General features: G+C 48.0%; 1 protein-coding gene and 1 long non-coding RNA gene across 3 annotated transcripts in view; both read left to right on the plus strand.

The window, feature by feature from the left end:
* The window catches only part of LOC113966045, a 113,907-nt gene that overhangs the window by 35,256 nt on the left and 54,345 nt on the right, over nt 1-24,306 (plus strand). The gene's annotated exons all lie outside the window — the stretch shown is intronic.
* CSNK1E (casein kinase 1 epsilon) lies at nt 366-23,172 on the plus strand. Of its 2 annotated transcripts, none has more exons than XM_027680255.1 (11): nt 366-444; nt 4,708-4,795; nt 11,108-11,218; nt 11,381-11,529; nt 12,220-12,448; nt 18,808-18,978; nt 20,484-20,632; nt 21,122-21,314; nt 21,419-21,558; nt 21,932-21,997; nt 22,529-23,172. In XM_027680255.1, the coding sequence occupies exons 2-10, from the start codon at nt 4,720-4,722 to the stop codon at nt 21,962-21,964; spliced, it is 1,251 nt and encodes a 416-aa protein (XP_027536056.1). In that variant the 5' UTR covers nt 366-444; nt 4,708-4,719; the 3' UTR covers nt 21,965-21,997; nt 22,529-23,172. The 2 variants fall into 2 exon arrangements, with proteins under 2 accessions (XP_027536056.1, XP_027536055.1); XM_027680254.1 differs by having other exon boundaries at nt 371-666.

Raw genomic sequence — 24,306 nt, forward strand, 5'->3', positions numbered from 1 at the left:
TGTGGATTTGCAAGTGCTCCACCCAAGGTGTGTTCCTGCTCCTGAGGGGTGCGGGCTGAGGAGCCCTGACCTTCTCTGTGGGGTTGGGGTGGTTCTGATGCCTCACTGGCCTTCCTGGTGGACCCCCGCTTGGCATCCACCGCCAATGCGATGGCACCCAGCACCCATGTTTGATCATCCCCGTGTGGGGCTACCCTGCTGTTGCCCCACTGAGGAGAAACCTTCAGCGGGGTCGCGCCCCCCAAAGCCCAGCCCGTGTGTGTGTGTGCGTGTGTGTGCGTGTGTCTGTGTGTGTGTGCCCCCTCGCCGAAGCCGAGGGCGGCGGGCGGGAAGGCGGCGGGAGCGGCGGCGGTTGCGCCTTTAACGGCGGGCGGAGGAGGAGGAGGGCCGGGGCTGCGCTGGGTGACATCAGTGGGTTTGGCTCCGGGGCTCAATGGAAACTGGGTGAGCGCCGGGCTGTACCGAGCACACGCCGGCTGGAGGGGACGGCGAGCGGGCGGGAGGCGGCAGGCAGCGCCGCGCCGCGCCGAGCCGAGCGAAGGAGGGACGCGCCGGGCACGGCCGCCACCAGCCCTCCCCAATCCTCCGTCATCCTCCCCGCCGCGGCCGCCTGGCCCCCTGACAGCCGGCGGAGCAGCATCCCCACACGGCCCCCTTCCCGTCAGGGTGGGTATGGGGGGCGCCCGCCCGCATCTTGGGGCGCAAACCCCGGGGGAAAGGCGGCCCCTCCGGCTCTTTGTGTGCGCGGAGGGAGGGGGAGGGGGCGGGGGAGGGGAGGGCAGGGCGCGATGCGCTGGGCCGGGGGGGCGGCGGGGGACAAAAGCCCCTTTGTGGGGGCGCGGGGAGGGGGTCGCCCCCTCCGCCACCGGCAGATTGGGGGGGGGGAGGCTCCCCCCTCTTCCCTTTCTCCGCCTGCCGGGGCCCTGCCTGGCTGCCGGCGGGGCCGATCGGGGAGGGGGGTGCCGTGTGTTCTCGGCGGGGGACTGCGGGGGTCCCGGCGGGGGGCCGCCCCCCGGATGATTTAAACCCCCCACCCCTTCCGTTCACTGATGCTCCTTGTCTCCCTCCCCAACCCCCGTCTTTGCCTGTTTCGGGGGAGAAGGGGTGTCTGCGTTTGGGGGGAGGTTGTAGGGGTCGGCGTTTCGTCTTGTGGGGCTCGGTACGGGCGGGGGTCGATGGCCGCGGCCGGGGCCGAGGTGGGGGGAACGAGGAGAAGTTCAGCGCCGTTCCCGGGGGTGGCAGCTTTTTGTTACCTACCCGGAAAAATAACAGCCCGGGTACGACTGTCTTCGCGTAGTGTTTTGCCTGTAGGGGGTGGGGGTGTAAGGGACATTTTTTTTTGTGTGTGTGTCCCCCCTCCCTGTTTTCCTGTTGCGGCTATTTCTCCCTCAGATGTAGTCCAAATGCTCTGTGTATGGCGTTTCTTTTCTCCCCCCACCTTATTTGCTGCTCTCCTTATTGTAAGTGTGAAAGGATCTGGAGGGGTTTGATGTTTTGCATTTCAATCAAAACCGCGTTTTTTTCTTTTTTACATCCCGTTTTTAAGCCAGTTCAAATTACTGTTTTGCCAGCCTCTTCCTTTATTTCCTTCATATACCCAGCCCCCCCACCAAAAAAAAAAAAAGGCCGTGTAAAGCCTCCATGGTCTATGAGCAGAGCAGCCCCCACTCCCCACACTTCCACTGAAAGCCAGAGCAGTGCTGGGATCGGCAGCCTCCATTATGGAACCGTGGGTTTGGTTTTGCGTGGCCTTTGCTAGACAGGGCATCTTCTCATTCCTGACCCCCTCGGGTGGGACAGAGGTGGCCCTCCTGTTCCCCAGCCCCCTCCCCCCGCCCAAGATGTTCCCTGCATCTTTGGTCGCCATCCTATCTGGCACAGCAGTGTGGTATCAACTCTTATCGTGTGTTTATATAATGGCCTTTGTGCCTGTACGTGGGTATTTTATATTATATAAAAGGGGCTGGTGCAAAATGGTGTGTGTGTGTAAGCACCGCTGACGGCTGGATAGTATTATTATTTTTCTGAGGCTGTGTAGTATTGGATATTCGCGTATGCAAACGCTCATGCAGAGCACACACTCGCTTTGAGGTTGTATGTGTGTTAATCCCTTATGGAAAACTAAATGGTTTAACTAAATGATTGCCTTGCAGCCCCTGGGAATGCTGCCTTGGCTGTAGAGTGCAGGAAGGGTGGCAGGGCTGGGGGGGTTAAGCCTGCTGAGGGGGTGGGTAGGAGGGATGTCTTAGATTTTACACATCTAAATAATATATAGGGAGTAATATAAATGTCACATATAAGAATATATATTTTATATATAAAATTTTCTTTATAACAGTAGACCTGAAGATCAGATTATAGGGGCGGAACCTGTAGATGGTGGGGGTACTTGTGTGAAGTAGAAGCAAATGTGATAGGTGTTTGAACTCCTGGAGCAGCTGTTGAGGGGGTGGGATGTGTGTCCTGCCCCATGACCATGAATCCAGGCTGTTGCTCCCTGGCTATCCTCCACCCAGGTTTTCTACGCACACTTGTATGTGTGTGCTGGGGGGGAGATAAGGCAAAATGACAGCTGTGCGAGACCATGATTTTTTTACTCCATTATCCTGCTTCCCGCTTCCACCCCCGCGCCCTAGAGCATTTTTTAGATTCCCCTTTGGAGCCTGTTGCTTAATCAGCTAGAAGGGCTGCTGCCTCCATGTGTGAGAAACTCTTCTTAACCTGGCTCCTGTCTGTCCCAGAAGGGTGGGACTGAATTTAGGCTTGGGGCTGTGGTGTTGCAGAGCAGTACCCACTGTGCCCTGGTGCAGAGGAGACCCCGCAGAGACCCATTGCCCAGTCTCTGCCGTGTGGTCGTTTGTGCTCACCCCAGCTGGGAGTTGGACTCAAGTGGAGATGTTCAGGGTTCACAGGCCTAGGTAAACACACCATGAAGGAAGGAGGTTTGAGAGCTGTCTTCTTGACAGTGGTGTGACAGGTTCCCGGGGACACAGACCTTTGATCGTTTATTGGAGTAGGAGTGTAAGCAAGTCAGATGTATGTTAATGTGGTTATACAGAACAGCAGGCAGCGGATAAAAATCATGTCTGTTTGCTGTGCCCTCGCCCAGGTCCGCCTGCCTCCTGGTTTGGTTCCCAAGGCTCTGCCTACATTCCTTGTAGTAAGAAAGTCTGAAATAGCCACAGGGTTTTGTAGACTTTAGATGCACAGAAACCCACATGCATAAGTAAATACTAGGTGAGGGGACTCCACCTCTAAGTGTTTTGTGTGTGGTTTCTGGTGACTGGAGCTCTGCTTTCAGGGTTCACAATGTCCCCTGAATGCCTTGATAGGATTATTTCCCTGTACATCTCTACAGTCCGTCCATTCTTCTTTCTGTAATCCCATCTCCTGGGGCAGGAGAAGCAGCTCTGGGTTTATAGTATGCCCGGAATCCTGTAGCTGGGATTATTTTTTTTTGTACTTCTGTCTCACAAGGCCGTTCCTCCCTTCTTTCCTTCAGTGATGCTTCCTTCCCACCAAGCTCCAGCAAGGGAAAGTTCCTCTCACCCACTTGTGAAAACATGAATCATTCCTCACCTTTCCTGTCCCCAACAGGCTCTGTGTCTGCATTTTGTACGCTAATAATGGGGCATTGCATAAATTAGGACTGTGGCAAATCCCTCTAAAAGAAGATGCATTGGCTGTCTTGGGAAGAGATGTGGTTCCTAGAATAAGTTGGTGGCCATAAGAAGGGGCGAAGGAAAGTGGTCTGCTAAGGGTGAACTGCTGGAACTGTGTTTGGCAGAGGTGTTTAGCAGCAGAAGTTGAGGTTGGCAGGGAGAACAATCTCTGGCTGTGGTCCTTCCACCTAGTTGGTTTTCTGTGGAAGGTGAGGAGGCTAAGCCTGGGCATGTTGATGGGGTATATCAGGTCAAAGGGTTAGCTAATCACCTCAGGTAAAGGGATGAGGGAAGGCCCAAGCTGCTAAAAACAAACAGCCGACACACCTAGGTAGGCAGCAGAGATGGAGAGGCTCACGTAGACCAAAGGAGGCTGTGATCCCATCAGCAGAAGCCTGTGGAGATAAGCAAGTGCTGTTCCTAGTCAGTGCGTGCCTCGAAGGGTTCAGTTCAGCAAGATGTCTCCTCCCTGTCCCTTGTGCCAGCCTCTGCCTACGAGTGATGCAGTCTGTCTGTCTCTTGCAGCTCTTGGGTCCTATGCTTCACCACCACCGAGTGGTGTTTGGACTAGGGCTGAGCCAGAGAGCAACTTCTTCTCATAGGGTTTATTATGCCTGTCCTTTTTGGTGTCTCATGAGGTTACTTCCGTCCTGGTGCCAGGTACTGTAGGGTACAAGGAGCAGTACCTCTTTACAGTGGTGTGGCATGATCACCCACTGAAACCTTCTTAGGGGAGATTTCCTGACCCCCTCCTCAGTCTCTGAACAAAATGATGGAGAAGAGATTGAATTCTTCTTCTTTCTAATAATGGGAACATGGAAAACATGCTTGAGAGGGTTGTGTTCCTCCAGTGTTTCTAGCTCATGCTCTCCCTGGATGTTCAGGAGATAGGAGAGGTGATAGAGGCTATGTAGAAAGTGATGTATTTCAAGATTTAAAACTGTACTCAGCCTCTGGGTGAAGTGGGGAGGTCTCTTCTGTAGTGTTACATGATTCACTTCCTGTTTCTGCTCTGACACTGTGCTTTCTGTGCTTCTTTTCTCAGCACGACTAAACCATGGAGCTTCGAGTAGGGAACAAATACCGGCTGGGCAGAAAGATTGGCAGTGGTTCGTTTGGAGACATTTACCTAGGTGAGTGTGAGAGTCTGTCCTTCTACCTGCCAGGTTGTTTTTCTCAATTGCATCATTGTTTCGGGGTTGTTTTTCTTGCCTGTTGGTATTTGTGGGCACCATGTAAGGTTGGAGGGGGTGGAGAAGAGAAGAAGATCTTCAAGGAATACTGCTAGTTGCTGCCAGTCTTCTGATGGCAAATAAAGTGGGATGAGCTCAGCTTTGCCTTGCAGATGCTGGAGACACAGTGGTAGTTGATTAGACTGATTTAGATTTGGACTGTTTGGGACATATTTGCCATATATGCTACTCCAGCATTCTCACTTCCTTTTCTTGAGCTTGGGTGTGTGTGAGTATTAACTCTGTAAAGAGTGGGTGGTGGAAAGGGAGGGCATACTTCAAGGGTAGAAGGAATAAAGTTTTGGGAAGATTAGTAGTGGAAAAAGTGATCCGGACCTTTAAGAGAGAGGTCAGAGACCAGGAGCTGTAAAACAGGTTGGAGAGCCTGGTGTGGTTGAACTCCTGGGCTTTAGATCTGTTAGATCTGTAATGGGATTTAGAGTTAATGTCTGGAATGACCTGAGCTCAGTGGATGGAGCCCATGAGGTGCTGGGTTTCCTGTTACTGCAGCAGGTTACCTGGGTAGAAGTTCTTCCAAGCCAGTGTGCTGATGTGTGCTAATGCTTTGCCTGCTCATGTTTTTATTGGCTCAGACCATGTGGGGCCAGGGTGGCAAGACTACCCAGTAGCCTGATTGATCCCTCCATGAGAGTTGGTGTGGTTTTACCTGTCATCTGGTTCTCCTTACTACCTTTTTAGTTGTAGTCCTACAGGCCAGCAGAACAACTGCCCTCTCCCTTGGTGTCTGCAAACTTTGGGGACTTATGGGTGTGTCATGTGCTCCTTGACTGTTAATTTGCTTGGTTGAGTTGTGTTTTGCTTCCCAGTACATCCACCACTCCTCACTTTTGCTGCTCCTTCAGTTTTTCCTAGTTTGTCCATCTGCTGGGCAGCTTGGAGCCAACACTGCATTTGATGTGTGGCATTTCCAGTGCCTGGCAATGAAGGACTACCCTCGAGTTATCTGTAATGTGATGCCTCTGCATAGGCTTCTTTGGGTCTCCTTGGCTTCCCCCATCACTAACACTATCAGGTTGCAGAATTGGCCTTAGCACACTGTCAGCTATATTGTAGAAGACGTCTTCTAGGATCTCCAACATCTTCCCATCCCTCCCTGAGTCCCTTTTGTTGAATACCTGTAGTTCAGATTACTTTTTCCTGTGCTTGTAAATCACTGTCTGTTTTCAACCTCTGGCTTTTACCTCCAGTTCCCTCTTGCTTTATTATTCTCTCTTGATTGGTGTTGGCAGGCTCTCTTGATTAAGTGTCCTGTGGGAATCATCAGTAACAGGCTTTGTTGCCACCTTTATCCAGAGCATGAACAAAGATGATAAATAATGGATCTGGGATCCCAATTCCACTATGTGCTGCCTTACTGCTGCCTACTCCTGTATGCCACTCCTCTGTGACCCTCCAGCCAGTTAGTGTCTGATAGCCCAGACACAGCATTTTCCACCTGTGGTAGTGCTTGAAGCCTTCCAGACCCTCTATAGGACAGCATAAATTGCCAGGATCTTGCAAAACATCTGAGGGTACACATGGGGTAAGAAAAGAGGTACTGAGTGGAAAGGCCTGATCCTGTGTTCCTCTGCACCACGTAACAGGTCATCCACCTGTGCAGAGCAGGCGTAGAAAACAGGCTCTGGTGAGGGGATTGTGCCCGCCTTGCCTGTAACCAAACAACATGAGAGGCAGAGGAAGCCCCAGTGCCCTGGTGTGGTGAGCACAGAGGGATTCAACCAAGTTACTTGAATGCACTATCAAAGCCAATGATGTTCATTGAGGTGCAAGCCAGCATGTTTTGAAGCAGTGATAGCGAGACTTCTTGGAGCCTGGGTGACTCCCCAGCCTGGAGGGATCGGGCATGTAGTCTCTGATGGTGCGTCTGGAGAACGCTTGTGCTCATGCTGTACTCTCACGGCCTGCTCTGCAGACAGAAGGACTCATTCACGAGGACTTCTCTCCTGCGAAAAATTCCCCTCGCAGTTCTCTCTCTTGATAATGGTGTGGAGACAGAGCAAGGACAGACAAGCCTTGTTTATCTCTGGGGATGAGCAGGGGCTGTATGGTTTATCCTCAGCTTCTCTCTTTCAGGATGTTACTACCTTCACTTGCTCTGTAACTAGTGGGTGCTGCGTGCTGTGCTCTTCGGGATTTGTTTTTGGTTTTTTTGTATCAGAAGGAAACTTGGATTTCTACATGGGTAGACACAAAGGATGGACTGTGTTAATGCTCAGCTGAGGCTTAAAGCACAATGCCTTCCTTCCATGCGTACTTTGGGGGATAGATGTGCTGTGGAGATATTCTCCCTACATTGATTTGGGAGGGTGGGAAATGAGATCATGCTGCCGAGGGGTCTTGGCTAACCCATTTACCTCTAAAATTGCTCATTCAGAACAGCAAAATCAGTTTGCAGAGGAATTGCCAAGACTTTTAGGCTGTCGGAGGGAGGTGCTTTGTCAGAGGTGTTGGCCAAGAGGCAGGGCAGGGTAGCTGGACCTGGTAGGAATCGTCTGGCCGGGATGCACACTGGTGGTGAAGAGGAGCTGGGCAGACAAAGCATGCTGGGACCTGCACTGGCTGGGGACAGTTCCTGGTGGCAGGCTCCTCCCTTGCTGGGAGGGGAGTGCCTTCCCTTTGTTTCCTGGCCTGTTAACTCTCTCTCGCCCTATCTACCTTCTTCCATCTGTTCCCAGCCCTCCATTCTTCCCTCCACAGGCTGTCAAGAGGGGGGCGTGTGGTGGGGAGAGTGGGGGCCCCGGCTTGTTGCCACTGTGCGCAGGGAGGGTGGTGTTTATTGTATCAAACATGCAGTCAGGCTTCCACTCTGAAAAGATCCTGTTCAGCCGGTGACATCCTCTGTCCCCGGGGCCCCGTTTCAAAGAGCTCATGATGAATGAGTTGAATTTGTGCAGCCCCCACAGCGGAGCGAGACTGGGGGTGGATGTTAGGAATTATCCCCAATCCTACATACGTCTCTCAAGTGGCTGAAGCTTGCAGACTCTGCTGCATTTGTCTGAAACACGGTGCTTTCCAGTCTAGAAAGAGAGCAGAGAACTGTTGCTTTTGTACTTGTATCTTTAAGAAAGATGGTGGTTAAAGCATGGAACAAAGGACCAGAGAGATTCCTGCCCTTGAATTCCCTCCTCACTTGTGGTGGTCTCGATCTGGGTGGATCTCTAGCAAAGAAATGGTAGAAGGAGCAACCTGTAGACACAGCGGGGTTTGGGGATGGAGCAAGCCTAAAGTGTTCAAAGAATAGCTCCTCAGTAGGTCTGATTGGTCCAGAGAAGGACCATGAAAATGGTTAGAAGGATGGAGCATGTCTCCTATGAGGAAAGGCTGAGAGAATTTGGATTGTTCAGCCTGAGAAGAGAAGGCTTCAAGGTAACCTAATTTTGTCCTTCCAGTACCTGAAGGGAGCCTACAAGAAAGATGAGGAGAGACTTTTTGCAAGACCATTTAGTGACAAGGGGGAATGGGTTTAAACTGAAAGAGAGCAGGTTTAGATTAGATACCAGGAAGAAATTCTTTACTGTGAGGGTGGTGTTGCACTGGAACAGGTTGTCAGAGAAGTTGTAGATGCCCCTTCCCTGGAAGTGTTCAATGCCAGTTTGGATGGGGCTCTGAGCAGTCTGGTCTAATGAAAAGTGTCCCTGCTTATGGCAGGAGAGTTGGAACTAAATGACCTTTAAGGTCCCTTCCAACCCAAACCAGCCTATGATTCCACCTTTGCTTTTCTAGGCCACAGGGTTGTTCTCCTCTTTTTTTTTTTTTTTAAGTTTTTTTAAGAGACTAACACGTGTGTTAGGGCTATGGAGAGCGTGGGGCTGAGGGCCATCTGAGCACATATGAGTGGCATGTTCACATTTTGAAGAATCTAAGTCTTCTTGATGCCTACCCCTGCTTTCCCTTTTTGAGCTTTATGTGCCCACAGATAACACTCCCCACCTGCAGACAGCCTAGTAGATGGATGCATCATCATCTTTCTAAACACCCATGGTAATGTGGAAATGAGAACTCATTCATGTTTCCACTGTTCAACTTCTGGGGTAGCATTTATTCAAAATGGTAACGCTGCCAAAAGTCAGAAAGACTCACCAATATTTGTGTGCCAGCAAATGGATTAGGAGAGGGAAAAATTTCCCCTGGGAAATGGACAAGGGAGCTGCTTCAGAGGATTTGGAGGAAAGTCTTCACAAAAGCAGGGAAAAGAGAAAGGAATGAGAGAAGGAAGCACTCTTACCTTTTTTGGGTGTCCTGGGTGTTTCCATGCTGACTGAAGGCCAGTGGTTGAACACTAATTTAAAAGACAGATACTAGTCCCTTTTCCTGCTTTTTTCCTCCTTGCACTCCTGATGCTTATAAGAAGGGTCTTGTGGTGCAGTGAAGGAAATGTACAGACTTGTTTTTCTGGCCAGGAGTTTTTAAGTGGAAAATGGCAGCATCTTTTCAAAAGTAACCATTGGCTCTACCTCTGAGGATGGCTTTTTGCCTTTCTCTTCTGCTGGATCCTGTGTTAAAATCCTTATTAAATTAATCCCATTGCTCCTACTTCCCCTCCCTTAGAGCACCCTAAATAATTCCTCTCCCTCCTTAGTGTTTACAGCCTTCAAATATTTGCAGACTGTTGTCATGTCCCATTCTTCCTCCCCACCCTTCTTGGTTGTATCTCTTGTCTATGTTACATATTTAGCTCTTTTAATCTTTCTTAGTAAATCAATCCCTCTAGGCCCCCAACAGTTTTGTTGCTCTCTTACAAATTCCTAGCAGCTTGTCTGTCTCGACCCGGCGCTGTAGCATCTAGATTATGTCTTTTTGCTAGCAGGCAGCTCTTGGCTAAATTTGTGTACAAGCCAGAACTCTTCAACAGGAGATCCTTAGGATCCAGGGGGAGAAGGGATCCAGTTGTGTGAACAATTCCTTTTTTTTCTTTTGGTCCCTGACTCTGGAGGAGGTGTGGGAAAGAGGATAAATGGAGAGATTTATCAGCAGCTGTCCTTGTGGACTCTTAAAGTCTTATCACAGGGTTCAGGAGGCAGACCTACTAAATTAGCCAGACCTACTAAAACTAGCTATGGGATATCTACAAAACGTCACCTTTGACTCCAGCTCATGTATGGTATGCGTGTTCTGGAGTAGTTTATTTTATGACGGTGTTCACAAGTTGCTCATGATCAGAGCAGCTCTCTGATTTGTGTTTGAGTGCAACTTCTAATAGTTCCAGATACGAGGAAGGGCTTGTCTGTGTGTGTGTGTGAGGCCGGCATGGCGGGAGGGGGAGAGAAGCAAAACTTGAGTGTCATTCCCGTGACCTGTGTACAGATACTCATTCTTTCCATTCTAGGATGATGTGAAACATCTGGAATCCTTTCAGCTATTACGAGAGAGAGAGCAGCCTGTTCCTTCTTTGACAGTGCACTTTGGGACCAGAGTGCTGGCTTTCACAGCTGGCAGCTCGGTTGTTTTTAGAGAGAAGTGTGTGGATACTCAGTGTCGTCACAAAGTATCTAGCAATCCCTTCAACAGAGGTGTCTGGGCAGCTTAATTCAGGACTGGATTCAGTTTATTTCTTCACGCTTCTAATTTAGGATACAGCAAATGTTTCTGTGTTGGCAAAAGATAAAGGTATTATTGAAGCCCTCAGGAGAGGGAGAAGCTGGGGACTTAGAAATTGTCTGTATTGAGCAGGTCAAGGCTGTGGAGAAAACAGATAGCTAGGAATGTTAGTAATGTCTCCTCCTGAACTAATTGGCTCTGTTGAAATTATGTAACTGAGGTAACTAGTAATTTTGCTAGGGAAGAGATACTCTGTATCACTGCCTGGGGGGGACTTGCATTCAGGGTCTGAGGATATGATCAGAGGCAGCTACAACTTCCACTTAGCTTAGGTACTGTTGATACATACAGATTGAGCTCCCAAAGTCTGGTACTTTTTGAGATAACAAAGCAGTTAGCATGTTGCAAAATTGTTGTTCTAGCCTGAGTTGCAGGGTCAGACCTGGTTTCCTATTCACATGCCTTTCTCTGGCCTTGCGTTTGCAAATGGCAGCGCTGGAAACTCTCTATGAAGTGGCCGGATCTCATTTCTGTCACAGAGAATAAATTTCAGGGCAAATCTTAAGGTTTTGGCATTTTTACAGGCCTTGTTAAAAGTGTTTAACATCAGTGGAAGCTTGCGCAATCTTCATTTCACTTCTCATTTCTATGCAGGAGCCAATATTGCAACTGGTGAAGAGGTGGCCATCAAACTGGAATGTGTCAAAACCAAGCATCCCCAGCTCCACATTGAAAGCAAGTTCTACAAGATGATGCAGGGAGGAGGTGAGATGGGGAGGAGAAGATGGGGCCGGGGGAGTGGTTGAAGAAGGAAATTATTCTGGAGGGCCTTAGGAAAGAAATGATTTGGTGTTACATATGATCTTCTCAGCAGGGGATGCAGCATCTAGTCTCTGTTCTGAGGGCTTAATCTTTCTCTTTCCCCAGTGGGTATCCCCTCCATTAAGTGGTGTGGAGCAGAGGGGGACTATAATGTGATGGTGATGGAGCTCTTGGGGCCCAGCCTGGAAGATCTCTTCAACTTCTGTTCCCGCAAATTTAGTCTCAAGACAGTTCTGCTCCTGGCAGACCAGATGGTGAGTTTCCTCTGAAGCATTTGTGCCTACTCTCCTTTTCCATGCCTTTTTTTTTTTTCCCTCCCATCTCCTCTGCTTAAGAACTGCTATATCCCAAGCTTTCTTCATTTAGTGACAAGTGGCTGCCAGCTTTCTATTTCTTGAGGAAGTTGGGGGCCTGGAACCTAGACACTGATGACTTTTCCTGATCTCCATCTCTCTTTCCTTCCCCTGCTGCTCACCCTGCGTTAGTGTTGCACACATAGATACTTTTGCCTGCATGATGAATGATTGGCATCATTACCTATCTCAATTCAACTGCCCATGCCCTGTATTTAAGACCCTTAGCTCTTGTGGATGGACCCCCTACTTTCCCAGCCTGGCTAAGTTTGAAAGCTGACAGCTGTCAATGCTGAAGCTCAAAGTTTTAGTCCATACAGATTTGCTTCCCACCCTTCCTTGTGGTGTTAATGATGACCTCCCCAGAGTGAGGACTGGGCTGGTGTGCAGGGTTGAATTCGATGTACAGATCCTGCAGCCTCCAAAGGGTGTCTTTTCCTTGGCTGTCATCTCTGATATTCTCTGTGAAATGTCCTTTTCCCTACTCTGACAGGTCAGTATCCTGGACAGGGTACTGTTTTTAGCAGATGCAGTTAAGGTAGGTTTTTTTCTTGCTTGTCTCACTATTTATTTATTTATCCCCCACTCCAGATCAGCCGTATTGAGTACATTCATTCCAAGAACTTCATCCATCGGGATGTAAAGCCAGACAACTTCCTTATGGGCCTCGGCAAAAAAGGCAACCTAGTATACATCATTGATTTTGGTTTGGCCAAGAAGTACCGAGATGCCCGGACCCACCAGCACATCCCTTACCGGGAAAACAAGAATCTGACTGGCACAGCCCGTTATGCCTCTATCAACACCCACTTGGGAATTGGTGAGCCTGCTGTTTCCCCTTGGTGGGGCTTTCTAGGGGAGGTGGTGTGTCCCCAGAAGGAGGGAGTTGGGTTCTGTGCCTGATTCCGCTACTGACCTGCCTTGAGATGGTGGGCAAGTAACATAAATGCTACACCTGTGTTACCTCTCCTGCCTTTGGTGGCACTTCGAGCTTCTGAAGACAGAAATTGTCTTACCACTATGTGTTTGTGCACTCACCACTTAATGCAGTGGGGCCCTGTTGAGCGTCAAGGCTGTGACCTCTGTGACTCTGCGGCTACTGAATCTGCCTTGCACAATTTTTGCAGGCTGATTAGATGTGTAAAGGAGACATTCACAGGCACTGAGCCTTTAGGAATGTGTGCAGTTGAAACCTTTCTTGTTGACTCCCAAGCGCCTTCATCAATGATTATTCTGTAGCTGTCAGAGCTGGAGGATACAGGCCCGCTGCAATATGGTCCACCACTGAAGGTGGGGCCAGCCATGTGCTGGAAGTGTGCAGGAAGCTGGAATGAGGGAAGGCTTCCAGCTGGCTGGACATCCAGGTTTTGTGATTGAGAACTGGCTATCATGGTTCTTCAAAATACCTGTGTGTCTGTGAACCACACTACCCTGTTCACCACTGAGGCAGCTTTAGGGAGGTAGGGCTCTGCCCTCAGTGTCTATGGTTAATACCGTGGGAATGAAACTAGGCTGGGAAAGCATGCTGAGAGCTCAGCCAGGTCTTACACTGGTGCTGACCATCATCCCAGGTTTTGTAAAAACCTTGACCAGGTTAGTGCCCACCGTGCTCAAACCTCCTGAAGTCACCCACATTCTTGTCCTGGGAATCAGCCCCTGGTGGCTGTGAGGAACATAGTTGAAAACCTGTTGCAGTTTTCTCTTCTGTTCTCTGACCAAAAGCTTCTTTCCAGTGTTTGACCTCCTTCCTCTGCTAAATTTTTGCTAAACTTTGTTCTCAGTATGAGGCTTCCTTAGTTACCATACGGTCTGATCTGAGCAGGCTGACTTGGTCCTGCTATTAACTGGCAAATCTGAGGAGCAGAAACACTGAAGCTGTCTTGCCTGTGGACCCAGGAAAATAGCTACTGTCTTTGCAGCTCAGTTTGTGTCTCTGGGAGACCTTCTTCTGAAATGTATAACCTGAGAATTTGAAAGTCAGAGCAAGGAACTAAAACCTTTTAAACTAGCAGCTTCCACAGGCTTCCATGACCTCATTTTTCCTGCACTCTCCCCTCTTGCAGATATTTCTCAGATATCTGGAGTCAATACTTGACCTGCAGAAAATAAAGTGGTTTCCCACTGTCTTCTTTGCTTAATACTGTATAGCTATAGATGGAAAATGCTTTATTTATATAAAAATGGGGAGTGTTGTGTGTTGAGAGTGGGCTGTGATCTCCTGACCTCCTCCACACTGTAAAAATACTTCTTGTAGAGCTTTCCAAGTTGGCCTTCTGTATTTTGGCTTGACCTGCATATATATAACTGACTCTCCATTGAATTCTCAGTCAAGATTTCCACAGCCATGGAAACTGCCACAAGGAGACATGCACAAAATAATTATCACTACTATGTCTGTCGATTCTTATGTATGTGCCTGCTCTGCCTGAACTGATCACGAGAGGCTAAATGTCTGGTTGTGGTTTTCAAATGACTTCATTATTCATCCCACCCCAACTTAGCCCTTTGCTACTGGTGCTTGGCTTGTGTGTCAGGATGAACAAACAATGTCTAAACAGTAATCCTAGGGCAAAATGCATATGCCATTAGTCTGAGCACAGCCACTGCTCTCTTCATGCCCTTTGCTTCGGGAAAGTCTGGGTGTGAGTTACTTGGCACAACAGGTCTCAGATGTATTATCTCCACGTTGCAGATAGTTCCCCTGAACAGCATAAAGGTTACATGACTTGCCTGGAGGAAAGGGGATGGAGGTGCTGAGGTTTCAGCTGGAGTTCCTGTTTCTCAAGACCTTACCACAGGGTATATGACAGACACATTTGTGAGTTAGCAGCATTGCCATGGGAACCGTGACTCTGAATTTTTTGACTTTTCAGAGACTAAACTCTCTGTCTTAATGTTACATTAATGCGCTCTAGGGAGAGGGAAGGAACCAGGTGCTGGGGTATTCATGTGACGGGAATAGCAAATGAATAAATGCCTTTATTTGAATGTGCAAGCTAAGGGTTGGACATTCCAATGTCTGGAGGAAACACATTCTTTTCCCAGTGACTGGGGAAAAAAGTAGGAGGCGAGATTGGGGAGGGTTTCCACAGCTGGAGACTTGCCGTTGGGGGAGTCACTGGACTGTGCAGGCTTTGGTTCACACATTCCAGTCAATTTTCACATGCTCTAGGAATGAGAGTCCCCTGCACCCACTGTAGCTTGTAAAGTCTGAAATAGATGCCCGGGTGCCCAGGAGACAGTCTTGGCAGAAGCCTGGTGGGCTCTGTCTGGGTAACAGGAGGTGGGAGGCGGGGGACAGTGCCTTCCCGAGTGCGTGTCCTAGATGGCATCAGTGTAGGCTGTGCAGATCATAAAGTCCTCCTGCTCATCCTGCCCTCTGTCACCCATTCCAGATCTCTGTGTGTGTTTTTAAAGGCTGTTGCCATGCAGTGGAGAGAGAAAGGGGAACTGTAGTGTGACTTGTGCAAGATCAGATCTGAGTATATAGTGAGAAAAACATTGCTTGGTTAAGCCTGCTTGCAGAGCTGGGCTGGCTCCGGGAAAGACAGCTAATTTCTAGGGAGTCCTGCATGGGAGCAGCATCACTTTGAACAGAATCGGAGTGGAGGGAAATACTCTCCTGACAGAGGGACCAGAAGGCAGTTTAGGTTGCAAAGAAACATGTTTTGTCAGGAACTTTGTGTCCAAGACAACCAGTCCTCAGTCTTCCGTCTTTGCCCAAGCATGTCTTTTCCTGTCCTGCTACTCACCCCTGACTTGGCTTTTGAGGACCCTGCTTTGTGAAGGGAGTGAGGGTGTGGGCTGGCTCGGATCCTCACTGGGAGTGGGAGGAGGGAACTGGCAGGAGATTGCTTGCAGAGTGAGAGGTTGGGTTTGAGGGGTTGTGCTGGGTTGTGTGGGAAGATGACCTTGTGTTTCTATTGGAAGAGGTTTTGGGAGGGAGGAAAGGATCAGTGTCTTATGAAAAATACATTTTCATAAAATTGTCTTTCAAACCTTCCCCCCCCCCCGTTGTAGGAAAACTGAGAAGCTGAAATAAAATGGAGAGAGGAAGTATCACAGGTCATGACTGTAATCCAGCTTCTGGACTAACTTGCTCTGAGCATGCGTTCACGTTACTTGTATTTCTCTTTCTCTTTTCAAACTGCAAAGTGAGATTTTTTTCTTCCTGCATCCCAGGGATGGTGTGACTGTTAGTCGCTGATTGTCAGACTTCTAAAGGTGGAAAGTAGCGATACTAAATAATGTTTCTTTGGTGCGTTGAGGTAAAGTTTTATTTCTAACTCTTTGCTATCTAATGTTATCTAGTATCCTGGGAATGTTGTTATATGAGGCCAGGGAAAAGAAATAATTAAACTTGGGAGCTGTATAATAGTAACTGAAGATGAAACAAAGAAACAGGATGTAGGAACTGTTGTCCTTTACAATCATCCAAGATTTAAATCAGGATCTTGTAGTTAGGGTTACAGATGAAAGACTGCTACAATGTTTTGAGGTAGCTGCACATCTGTGACCCATCCTGTTGGTACTTCAGGCCAATCATAGATTTGAATCTCAGTGAAATTGTTTAAGTGGGCTACAATTGCCACAGTACATGAGGTACTAAACATTGGGGCCGCAATGCAGTCAAACACTTATTCATTCAGAATTTTAATAATTAGGTGCTTTGCTTGCAGTTGTTTTTCCTTGATCATGTTGCTGTGTTAAGGCACAGTTAAGGTGTGTTTGCGTGCGTGTAATGGATACTAGTTAGCTTCCCAGTTTGGTTTTGTAACCCCTCTCATCACCTTCACTAAGGCCTTGTAGCATCTCCCAATGACTTCAGGCTCCCTAATCTCCAGTCTTTAATTCAGGCCTTCCCCAAATCGCTAAGACTGTGCCCAGGCATGTGTTCACAGAACGTATCCTGTTCTGGATAGGGTTGGTGACTGTGCTTAAAGCTGCTGTGCTTCACACAAGTAGAGGTGTGTTATCCAGCCTGCCCTAAGCAGTTTGGAGTTCAAGCAAGATTTTGGAGGCAAGATCCTGATTTATTCCTGAAAGGCTGATTTGCTTGTTCAGTAGGTTTCTCTGGTTCCTGCCCTGCCTTTCCTTACTCCTCTTGTCTAGAGCACTACCACACTCTAGACAAGAACCCGCAGTTAGATGCTTTAAAGCTACAGCATGGATAAATCAAGGGCTGCCAGATTGCAGGACTGAGATTACCCTTGTCTCCTGTACTTTCAGGCCCTGGGTGTGCCTTCTGACTCCACATGCCTCCTGTCTAAGGATGTAGGTCATTACCAAATATTGTTCGGTTTTGTTTATTTGATATACATGATGAGTAATTGCAGCCCTCTGAGAGTACACATACCCCAACCCGAGGCCAAATGCAAACTCAGTTTCTTTTCTCTGCTCCCTCCATAGCATCTATGCATCTCCCAGACAATCATGTAATTATCCTTGGCAGTAGCCTGATAAGATAAGGACGTATTAGCCCCTTTAAAGTGGGCAACTTGAGGCAGTACGTTAGTGAGGTCAAAAAATGCTGTTATTTCTGCATGCTCAAAGTAAGACATTTTGGGCATCTGCAGGGCTGCTTTCTCCTCTAATCCTGTCTTGGAATGTGGGGTTTTTTATGGTGTTTCATGTGCTTTGCCCCAAAAGCTCTCTCCTCTCAGTTATGAAGGAATAAGACCCTTTTCTTCTGCAGCCCCTTTGTTTCCTTTTTTTTTTTTCCCTCTCAGTAGTTTTAACTTGCCAAGCCTCCAGTTCTCAAAACCACTAGGAGATCATGAGAGAGATGCAGAAAGAAGAAGGAACCATGTTGAATCTCAGGAGCTGGACATCTGTATCTGTGACCTGCTACAAGCTACTCTTTTGTCAGGGTTTAGCTCAGCTAACAGAATAAGGGGTAGCTGTAATGATCTACTGGCCTTTGAATGGAGCAGGTGGTAGTAGCATGTAACTGATACTGACAGTTAACCCACAGACCAACATATAATCTGCAGCATTTTCCAGGATGTAGCACCGAATCCAGCAAAATGTGCTGTAGTAGTGAATTAATCTAATAGGTAATTCTCTTTAGTCCTTCCTCTATCCCTGTGCTCTCCCTCAAGCCGTATTTTGCCTGCCTGTTATCTGTGTCAGTGGTTGTTCTACTCGAGATGTAAAGTACTTTCTCCAAAGTGTTTATTTTATTTGGGAGGAAAACAAGGGCAAGAGCTTCTTGGCAAGATTTACAGATGAATTTGCAAGCGTGTTGGAGGAGCTGGGAGGAGTTTCACAAGTTAACCAGTCAACATTTGCAGTTGTTGAGATTCTGCATCAAATCCATCTTGAGCTAGCTTGAAACTTAAAATGGCTTGGCCATTCCAGAGAACAAGTTCAATGTGAAAGGGGGTTTTTTTTGTGAGGCAATTTTTTTTGTTCCATAAGTAAGCATCTAAAAGTGAGCCCTTGCAATAGCATATTAAGGGCAACCCTTGCTCTTAGTAGAGTTGGTAATGCTGCCATTTACACAGTCATTCCCTATTTGGAGGGGAACCTTTTGTTCAAAGTATACCCCTTTCCTCCACAGCTTGAAAAATGCCACCAAGCTGGAAAGACGTCTTTGCACAGTATTACATGTTAGACTGCTCTAAACAATTAACAAAGTTGTTTACTACTAGAAGGGGTCCCTAGTTCCTTGTTTCTGCCCTGCCTAAAGAGTATCAGCAGTTTAATTAGAAGATGTGTTTGAAAGGGTTGTGTTGGGCTTACCTCTGTTAGACTTGTCTTTCTGTGACTACCTCTGTCATGACTAATCCCTGGGTTGAAGAATCATTCTGGGTGGAGAAGTGTAGGTGCCCTTCCTCTGGGACTGGGAAGAGCAAAGTAGGCAGTGTTGCTGCAGCACTTCTTGAGCTGTTAAATTCTTGTGTGAATTAAGGCTTGTCCGAGTGAGGAGGTAGTCAGAGTCATTAGTTATGAAGTGGGTGGGGCCATATGGGGAGAGGAGCACTTTAACTCTTGTAATATGACCGTCCTCACAGGAATTTGCACTGGAATGTCTTCTACAAGTTTGTCTATCCATAGAAATCTACCAAAGAAGAGAGAGGAGTGATTGTTTTGTTCTGTGTTTAGCACCAAAGCTATGTGATTGCCAGAGTCCTTTTGATTGCTGCTCACTCCTTGCCCCTTTGTAACTTCTCACAGAACAAAGTCGCCGTGATGACCTGGAGAGCCTGGGTTATGTGCTCATGTATTTCAACCTGGGCTCACTGCCCTGGCAGGGCCTCAAGGCTGCCACCAAGCGCCAAAAGTATGAGAGGATCAGCGAGAAAAAGATGTCAACGCCCATCGAGGTGCTCTGCAAAGGGTACCCTTGTAAGTGCTCTCATCTTGATGGCTGTCTTGTCTGCTGCTTGGCTTGTTCACCTGCTGAAACCCCATGGAATCTTGAATCCTGAAGGGCAGTGCCCAGTACCCCAGACCAGGATGTGCTGCTGACACCAGTGATGAGAAGGATAACAGGTGGTACTGTTCTGGTTCAGAAGTGGGAAATGTGTTTTTGTAGAGGGTGAAACCTTATGTTAGTAAGGGCGTGAGAGTGCTGAGAGGGATCTTTAGGACCTCAGTAGCAGTTTGGAAGCAGGATGGACAGTGAGCTGAGGAGGTATGCTGGTGGTTCTGAGTTTTTACTGGTTAATGAAGAGTCCCAGAAATAGCCAGGCAATGAAGTGGCAATTGGAATTCTTTGTAGGTAAACATGGGTAATGTATGTGAGAACAGAGAGAAGTCTTGGTCCTCACGTCATTTGCACAATAGTAGACTCCAACTGACCAGTGCCACTCATCAGTGAGCTGTTGCAATTACAATAGGTGATTCTGTGAAAACAGAAATTTTGTGCACAGCAATTTTGTGCAAACAGTGTGCATAAGCCTATGGCCTATTTGCACTTTGCATGCACTGTGTAGCTCTGGTCCATCCCAGATGTGGTAGAACTGGAAACAGGTCCAGGAAAGGGCCAGGAAAGGGCCAAAAGGGTAACCAGGGTGAGGTGATTTCTGCACAAGTAACAAGTTTGCTGGAACCTGGAAAAGAGGTGATTAGAGAGATGATAGAAGTCTATGCACTCACTATGCCTGCAGAAGTCTAGGTGGGAGACAATTATTTGGTGGCCCCAGTTTTTGTATTGGAAGAGAAACAAAGCTGGTTTCTGCTGGCTTCAAAACAAAATGATGCAGTTCTTCACACAGCCAGTAGTAGACTGTAATAGTAGTAGTGGAACTCATTCCCAGAAGTTGTTGTGGGTACTTAAAGCTTACAGGAGTTCAAGGAGAGATGGGACAAGTACATGGAAGAGAGATTATTCATGGAGGGTTACTAAATAGTCAGAAACCACATCCAGATCAGGAAGTTCCTGGAGCTGAAAGTAGGTGGGAGCTGGGCTAATGTCAATAGAAGTGTCAGACATGCTTGCCCCACGCTTTCTCCTCTGTAGTTGTCTACTTCTGGCTACTGCTTAAGATAGACTGCTGAACTAGGAGGACTTCTGGTTTGAGCTGAAATTCCCAAAGCTCACCTCCACCTCTTCCTTAGGCCTGCATTCTTACTGTCCTTCAGCAGGCTCCACAGGACTTGCTAAGTCTTTGCTTGGAGAAGCCGACAAAGAGAGATGCGTGAGCATTTTCCATGGTAAAAATAGGGATTGGGTTTTCGTAGTGGCCAAAGCACTGCAATCAAACCATCAGGCTCAGTTTTTGTTATACAGCTCTGTGTTTGTGCTGTCCTGGTCCAGCAAGCCACTGCTGAAATGCTACAGTGGCTCCATGGCGGGGCGTGGGAGGTTGGATGGTGTTCAACAGCCAACTGTTCTCTGCTCTCTCTAGCTGAGTTCTCAACATACCTCAACTTCTGCCGTTCGCTGAGGTTTGATGATAAACCTGACTACTCGTACCTGCGGCAACTCTTCCGCAACCTCTTCCACCGCCAAGGCTTCTCCTACGACTACGTCTTTGACTGGAACATGCTTAAATTTGTGAGTGTGTGTGTGGCAAAAGGGCTGGACAGGAGTTGGTTTTTATCATGGGGAGGGGAAGGAAAGTTGGAAACTGCCTGCTGTTTGTACTTAGCCCTGGTGAACAACTTGACAAAGGGGACGGGTAGAGTGAAGAGAGGCAGAGTTACTTGGTGTAAGCTGGGGGTATAGCTACTGTTGTATTAGTGAGTATGTCTGATCTGTAGCTATAGGTAGGTAGAGATAATTTTTCAGGAGAAGACTATAGTTGGAGGTGGGACAGAGTGGATTCCAGTAACAGCTGTAGTACCATATGCTTTCTTCCCTGTTTCTTCATGGAACAGAATGAGGTCCTCTCTTGATGCAGTGGAAGATAGTGGGGGGAGACCATGTTTTGGGGATGGAGCTCCACTTCCTTGGCACGATAGAGTGCCATGTGTTTTCTGTCCGGGGCTGCTGCTGTCTCTCCTGCCTGACAGCCATGTGCGGTGTGGGGGTTTCTCTCCTCAGGGAGCAGCCCGGAACCCTGAGGATATGGATCGGGAGCGGCGAGAGCATGAACGAGAGGAGAGGATGGGGCAACTCCGAGGGTCAGCCACACGAGCACTGCCCCCTGGCCCGCCTGCTGGAGCCACTGCCAACCGTCTTCGCAATGTCACTGAGCCCATGGCCTCCACCCCCACCTCCAGAATCCAGCAGTCCGGTGAGTGGGATGGGAGACCTTGGGGAGGGTTCCAGCCCTGCTGTTGGCTAGAAACCAAAATCATTGGCTGATATTCTTGCCTCGATGGTTCTCTGCCCCGACAGGCAACACGTCCCCCAGAGCAATCTCAAGAGTGGACAGGGAGCGGAAGGTCAGCATGAGGTTACACCGAGGAGCTCCTGCCAACGTCTCCTCATCTGACCTCACAGGGCGGCAAGAAGTGTCACGGATTTCAGCATCACAGGTGAGTCCCTGCTGCCATGTTCATGGCCTTGGACTGGATGTTCCAGAAGTACTATGGGCCCTAGAGTAGTTTTTAGCTGATCTGTTGGAGCTGACATGAGCCTGAAGCTTCTAGTGTGGTGAGGGGAGTGGTACCAAGTCACACCTTCACTCTTCAGTTACATATTTTTTGGAGGCCATGCTCAGTACTGTCATCTTAGCTCTGCTTTGCTTGGAGTAAGACTTTGTCTGGTTCTCTTCCAGACCACAGTGGTTTGGAGAAGTGGAATAGTAAACTCTTGGGAGGGAGGATGTCCTGAAAGAAACGTGCAGCCTCTCTGTTTTGGTGTCTTCTTTTTCCTCTCCAACCCTTAGCAACTCTTTTTCTTTTGTAGACAAGTGTGCCATTCGATCACCTTGGGAAGTGAGGAGCAATTGCCACTGGACCAGTGTTTGCTTAGGTGAGCCTGTCCTCATGCCTGGGAACCCCCAAGGGTGGAATTGCTGGGAAAAAAAAGCCTTAAGTTAAGACTTTGCTGATGTTGTGGGGGATTGGTACATTTCTTTTCCTTTCATCTTACTTTGAGATGTTTTTGGCCTCAGAGGGAAGAGTAAGGTTGGCTGCCAAAACCTTGAGGGGATGGATTGTCTTTAAGTGTGAAGGTAGCTTCCATTTCTCCAGGAGGGTAGGGAGGGTGGATAAGGTGCTGGGCTGGGGAGCCATTTGTTAGTTCCTCATGAATGCTTTTCTGGCAGTGTGACAGTGTTGGGGAGGAGGGTGCTGAGCATGTAATCAAGTGTGTGAGACTTTACACAGCTAGTGAGTGCCTCTTGTAGAGGAAATGACGGTAGCTGGGCAAGGTAACTCCAAGGGGAGGCAGGAGTGTAGAAGAAAGGGCTGATGTGATTTGTTATGCTCCAGCTGGCATTGGAAGCGCTGGGAAGAATCTTTTCTCCTAATGTCTCTTCTCTCTTTTGAATTCTCTTTCTAGTGTCTTCACTGTATTTTTCTTTTAAAAAACAAAAAACCCAAAAAACAAATAAAAACTAAAAAAAAAAAAAAAAAAGACAAAAAAAGAAAACACCAAACAAAAAAACCCAACAGAATTTCTTTTTGCCAACGATGAGGAGTCGAGCTGTGCCCCCGCGCTGGTATGAGCCGTTTCCGAGAGGGCCATCTGCGTCCCCCAGCGCGATGCCTCTGAGGAGCTGACAACGCGGGAGCTGTGCGGGAACACCTCCGCTGCCCCCCCAGCCCTGACCGCTGCCCCCACGGGCTACCCCCAGTTCCTTCTCCTGACTCTCTGCTCCTGGTTTTGATTTCTCTATTTTTTTTTTTCTTCTTGGATATCTTCCCCTGCTCTTTTTTTTTTTGTTGTTAAATATTATTTTGAAATCATATGGTTTCTAGCCATATAAATTTTAACTTTGCTCTCCTTTTTATCTGAGGGCAAGGGATGGTGCGGGGTGGGGGGTGAGTTTTTTGTTTGGTTTTTTTTTTTTGGTTTTGTTCTTTTCAGGAGCCTTGTGGGCCAGGAGCGAATCAGATTCCAGCCACACTTGATGGTAGAAGTCTGATTTTTATTATTATAACAGAATTTATTTTCTTGAGCATTAAACGAATTTTAAGCTGTGAGGGGAATTGTGGCAACAGCCTAATCATTGACTCGGGCTTCCTTTCTTTGGGTGGCTTCTCTGCGGTTTCTTTCTTGGATGTTGGGAGAAGTGCCAGCCTTCCCTGAATCGAGCAGTCCTCACACACGGATGGATCTATGGAGAGGCACCTGGTGCCATGGAGGATGGGATCGTTGGAGCTGGAATACAGGGAGAAATATACTTCTCATCCCTGCAGCGGGATCTTTTTTCGTCTGGCTGTGCGTGTTTTTCTATTTTTATTTTTTAATTAAAACTTGTTTTGATTCCTGCGGAGAGAGTGTGGGACTTGAGGAGAAGAGAGGGGCGCACAGAAATGGGAGTTTGGAGTTCTATCAGAGCGATGGCTCTTGCTCTCTCCTTCCCTCATGCAACCCCAAGTAAGATCCACCAATACATGCACAATCCCTTCCTGCCCTCTCCCATCTGTCACCCCCCCTTTCCCCCCCCCTTTAGTTGTTTTTAAATATAATTTAGGAATACTCAAGCTGCTCTGTGGCACTTGGGGCTTTGAAACACAATGATCACCACTGCGACCTATGGCCTGTAGCAGACACACTGTCACTGTAGTGTGGAGCCGATGGGTTGTTGGCAGGGCGGGGAGGGTGGGGTTAGTCTTTGTTTTGTTTGTTTTTACCCTTTCTATTTAACACTTCATTTTTCCTCCCTGTTTTTTTCCTAATTTATTTACCCCTCTTACTGTCTCTCTCTTTTTTTTAATTAAAGAGCAAAACTTTTTATTACTTTGTAATTTAAAAAAAAAAAAACCTGAAGAACTTTGGGGGGGATTTTGTACTTTTTTCCTGTGTAAATATTGGACTTTTTTGAGCTTTATCGTGGTTGTTAATTTGAAGTAATAAAGTAGAAAATGATAAAGTGACGCCAGCATCTGTCATTTCTTCCCTCACTGACCCTGGTATCCTTGCTGGGAGTCACATCTTGCATGCAGGAAGCACTGTCTTGCGGCTGAACCTGTTTCTGAGTTCCAGGAACAAGTTTGATCAGAATTACTGGAAAAAAGGCACAGGACTGGAGCACCTAAAAATAAACCTGAGCTGATCTCTGCAGTTGCAGCCTTGGAACAGGCAAGAGTTATGTGAAATCTGATTCAGGATCT

Source organism: Neopelma chrysocephalum, unplaced genomic scaffold, assembly GCF_003984885.1.
Source record: "Neopelma chrysocephalum unplaced genomic scaffold, ASM398488v2 Primary Assembly neopelma1_59, whole genome shotgun sequence".
Lineage (NCBI taxonomy): Eukaryota > Metazoa > Chordata > Aves > Passeriformes > Pipridae > Neopelma > Neopelma chrysocephalum.

Excerpts from the sequence above, each read along its gene's own strand:
- CSNK1E (XM_027680255.1), top strand. The coding sequence starts at position 4,720 with ATGGAGCTTCGAGTAGGGAACAAATACCGGCTGGGCAGAAAGATTGGC. Across the intron at positions 11,219-11,380 it reads CAAGATGATGCAGGGAGGAG|TGGGTATCCCCTCCATTAAG; the intron begins GTGAGATGGGGA and ends CTCTTTCCCCAG. Across the intron at positions 11,530-12,219 it reads TGCTCCTGGCAGACCAGATG|ATCAGCCGTATTGAGTACAT; the intron begins GTGAGTTTCCTC and ends CCCCCACTCCAG.